Source organism: Triticum urartu, chromosome 2A (assembly GCF_056163025.1).
Source record: "Triticum urartu cultivar PI428250 chromosome 2A, HENAU_Tu73, whole genome shotgun sequence".
NCBI classification, from domain to species: Eukaryota; Viridiplantae; Streptophyta; class Magnoliopsida; order Poales; family Poaceae; genus Triticum; species Triticum urartu.
This window is the reverse complement of record NC_141874.1, coordinates 755,132,747-755,137,189: the sequence shown is the minus strand read 5'-3', so window position 1 is coordinate 755,137,189 and position 4,443 is coordinate 755,132,747. Positions and strand designations below refer to the sequence as shown.

General features: G+C 48.2%; 1 protein-coding gene across 1 annotated transcript; it reads right to left on the bottom strand.

Moving 5' to 3' along the window:
* Positions 1 to 821: 821 nt before the first annotated feature.
* On the bottom strand, positions 822 to 1,937 carry LOC147987834 (uncharacterized). The gene has a single exon (XM_087542517.1). The coding sequence runs from the start codon at positions 1,935 to 1,937 to the stop codon at positions 822 to 824; it is 1,116 nt and encodes a 371-aa protein (XP_087398643.1).
* Positions 1,938 to 4,443: the final 2,506 nt, after the last annotated feature.

Here is a 4,443-nt window from a genome sequence, read left to right as displayed (position 1 = left end):
GCCCCACCCTCGTGACCACCTCCGATGTTCCTTGGCGTAGGGTCCAAGTCTCCTGGATCACATTCGGTGAGAAAATCATGTTTACGAAGGTTTCATTCCGTTTGGACACCGTTTGATATTCTGTTTCTTCGAAACACTGAAAAAGGCAAAAAAATAGCAATTCTGGGCTGGGCCTCTGGTTAATAGGTTAGTCCCAAAAGTAATATAAAAGTGGAAAATAAAGCCCAATATAGTCCAAAACAATAGATAAAGTAGCATGGAGCAATCAAAAATTATAGATACGTTGGAGATGTATCACTCGTCGATCAGAGTGTTTAGGTATAAAAACGGCGGAGCAGATCCGCATTCCACGAGCGTGGCTCATCTTCTTTCTTGGCTACATTGTAAAGGTGATACGCCCCGTTGTGGAGCACCTTGGTGATGATGATGGGCCCTTCCCAGGCCAGAGCGATCTTGTGAGGCCGTTTCTGGTGCACTCGAAGCACAAGGTCTCCTTCCTGAAATGCTCGGCCTCGGACATTTCAGGCATGGAATCAACGCATGTCTTGTTGATAGATGGTCGACCAGATCAGAGCCATCTCTCATTCCTCCTCTAGGAGATCAACCGCGTCCTAGCGTGCCTGTTCTGCATCAGCCTCTGAGAAAAGTTCCACTCGAGGGGCATTGTGTAGAAAATCACTCGGAAGCACAGTTTCAACACCATATACCATGAAGAAAGGGGTTCGATCAGTCGACCGATTGAGAGTCGTTCTCAATCCCCATAGGACAGATGGCAACTCATTCACCCAAGCTCCAGCTGCGTGCTTGAGGTCACGCATCAATCAGGGTTTCAACCCTTGTAGGATCAAGCCATTCGCTCTTTCCGCTTGCCCATTCGACTGCGGGTGCGCAACGGATGCGTAATCGACCCAAGTGCCTTGGGAAGCACAAAATGCTCTGAACTCATCAGAATCAAAGTTGGATCCGTTATCTGTGATAATGCTGTGAGGGACTCCATATCGGAATATCATCTCTCTGATGAAATTAATGGCAGTGCTTGAGTCAAGATTCTTGATAGGCTTGGCCTTGATCCATATGGTGAACTTGTTGACTGCTACGAGCAAATGAGTGAAGCCGCTTCTGCCTATCTTGAAAGGTCCAACCATGTCCAGCCCCCAAACTGCAAATGGCCACACGAGTGGAATAGTCTTCAAGGCAGATGCAGGCTTGTGAGACATGTTTGAGTAAAACTGGCAGCCTTCGCACTTGTCGACTATATCTTTAGCCATCTCATTCGCACGCGGCCAGTAAAATCCCGCTCGGTATGCTTTTGCCACGATGGTCTGAGAGGACGCGTGGTGACCATAGGTCCCTGAGTGAATCTCATTTAATACCAGACGACCTTCTTTTGGAGAGATGCAACGCTGAGCTACTCCGGTAACACTTTTTCTATAAAGCTGTCCACTTATCACCGTGAAGGCTTTGGATCTGCGGGCAATCTGGCGGGCCTCATCTTCATCCTCTGGGAGCACCTGCCTAAGCAGATATGCAATATATGGCACCGTCCAGTTGGGAGTGATCACTAAAACTTCCATGATCAAGTCGACTACAGCTGGGACTTCAATATGAGTCGGATTGGTTGAACTTATCGGTTGTGGGGGCTCCTCCGTAAAGGGATCTTCTTGAACTGACGGGGTGTGGAGATGCTCCAAGAACACATTACTGGGATTGGGTTTCCAAGTGGAACCTATCTTCGCCAGGTCCTCAACAGCTTGATTCTTGAGTCGGGGTATGTGGTGGAGCTCCAACCCTTCAAACTTCCTCTCTAACTTTGTCACTACATTGCAGTAACCAGCCATGGCAGGGCTCCTGATATCCCACTCCTTCATTACTTGATTGACCACCAAATATGAGTCGCTGTAGACCATCAGGCGACGGACGCCAAGTGAGATGGCCATACGCAACCCATATAGAAGTGCCTCATACTCAGCTTCATTATTTTAGGAGTCGAAGTGAATCTGAAGGACATAACTGAGCTTGTCACCTCTTGGGGATAACAGGACCACTCCAGCACCAGAACCGTTCAACATCTTGGACTCATCAAAGAACATAGTCCAATGTTTCGGTAAACTTGAGTCAGTTGCTGTTGTTCAATCCACTCGGCGAGGAAATATGCTATTGCCTAAGACTTGATTGCTTGCTTTGCTTCGAATTTGATATCTAAAGGAAGGAGTTCAATCGCCCACTTGACCACTCGGCCGGTTGCATCCCGATTGTTTAGAATTTCTGATAATGGAGCGTCGCAGACGACTGAAACCAAGTGGTCTGCGAAGTAATGTGCAACTTTCTTTGTGGTCAATTAAATCTCGTAGACAAGCTTCTGCTAATGCGGATATTTGCTTGGACGGAGTTAAGACTTCAGAAATTTAGTATACATGGAGTTGAACTTTGTAGGCTTTGCCTTCTTCTTCCCGCTCGACTGTGAGCACTGTGCTGACAACTTGTCCAGTGGCTGCGATATATAACAATAGAGGCTCTTTGCCGACTGGGGTAGCAAGCACCGTCTGGGTCGAAAGCAGGGCTTTGAGCTCTACAAACGCTGCTTCGGCTTCAGGAGTCCACTCGAAGTTGTCAGACTTCTTCATCAGTCGGTAAAGAGGCCATGCCTTTTCACCGAGACGAGAGATGAATAGACTCAATTCAGCCAAACAACCAGTAATTCTGAACATCATGCACACACACAGGATGTTTCATTCGGAGAATTGCTCCAATCTTTTCTGGGTTTGCAGTGATCCCTTGTTCGGAAAAGAGAAAACTGAGTAATTTTCTGCCTGGGACTCCGAATGTGCACTTTGACGGATTGAGCTTGATACCATATCTTCTTAAGTTGGCAAATGTTTCAGCAAGGTCAATCAGCAGGTCGGAACCTTTACATGACTTGACCACGATATCATCCATGTATGCTTCCATGTTCCGAATGATTTGAGTGAGCATGCACTTCTGAATCATGCGCATGAACGTGGCACCAGCATTCTTGAGGCCGAAGGCCACGGTAACATAACAAAAGCACCCGAATGGGGTGATGAAGGTCGTTTTTATCTCATCGGGTCCATATAGTCGGATCTAATGGTACCCGAAATATGCGTCCAAAAAGGACAAACGCTCACATCCCGCAGTTGAGTCGACAATTTGGTCGATGCGGGGCGAAGGGAAGTTATCTTTCGGGCAGGCCCGATTGATGTGCTTGAAATCGATACACATACAAAGTGAATCATCTTTCTTGGGGACCATGACAACATTGGCGAGCCACTCGGAGTGGTTCACTCGCGGATGAGCTCAGCTGCCAGAAGCCGAGCTACCTCTTCGCCAATTGCCTTCCTCTTCTCCATGGCGGACCGACGGAGATGTTGCTTGACAGGTTTTGCTTTTGCGTCGACGTGCAAACAGTGCTCAGCCAGTCCCCTGGGTACACCCGGCATGTCAGATGGTTTCCATTCGAAGATGTCCCAGTTCTCGCGGAGGAACTGGATGAGCGCTTCTTCCTATTTGCTGTCGAGTGTTGTTGAGATGTGGGTCGGAGCAGCATTGGGATCAGTTGGGTGAATATGTACCGGCTTTGTCTCTCCGGCCGACTGAAACGCGGACTCTGAAGCAGGCTTCTTAGCTCGCAACAAATCACTTGGATCTATATTCTTCTGATATTCTTCCATCTCTACTGCTGCCATCTGTTCTTCAGCAATCTTTGAGCCCTTCTAGAGGCACTCTTCCGCTCTTTGCCGATTCCCTATGAGTGTGATCACACCTACGGGACCAGGCATCTTCAACTTGAGGTATACATAACATGGTCGAGCCATGAAAAGAGCATATGCGGGCCTACCCAGAATAGCATGGTAGGCACTATGAAAATCCACCACCTCAAACGTCAGCTTTTCCTTGCGGTAATTCTTTGAATCACCGAAAACCACGTCAAGAGTGATCTGACCGAGTGAATCTACCTTCTTTCCTGGGATGACTCCGTGGAACGCATGTTGCTCTCACTGAGCTTGGAAATTGGGATGCACATCCCTCGAAGGGTCTCAGCATACAGAATGTTCAAACCACTGCCACCATCCATCAGAACCTTGGTCAGTCGGGTGCCCCCAACGACTGGGTTGACCACCAACGCTTGCCGCCCGGGGGTAGCAACATGCACGGGTGATCGGACTGGTCGAATGTAATGGGAGTTTTTGACCACTTCAAATACGCTGTGGTTGCCGGAGCAACCATGTTCACTTCTCTGTTGATAACTTTTAGTCGACTTTTGCTCTCGATATCAGCAAAAATCACAAAAGTAGCATTGACATTGGGGTAACCGTCATCTTCCTCTTTGTCCTGTTCCTTATCAGATTTTTTCTCCCTCTCACTGGGCTGACCCTCCCGGAAACTCTGAATCGGGAGTCGGCACTGTCGAGTGGTACGCTTGGG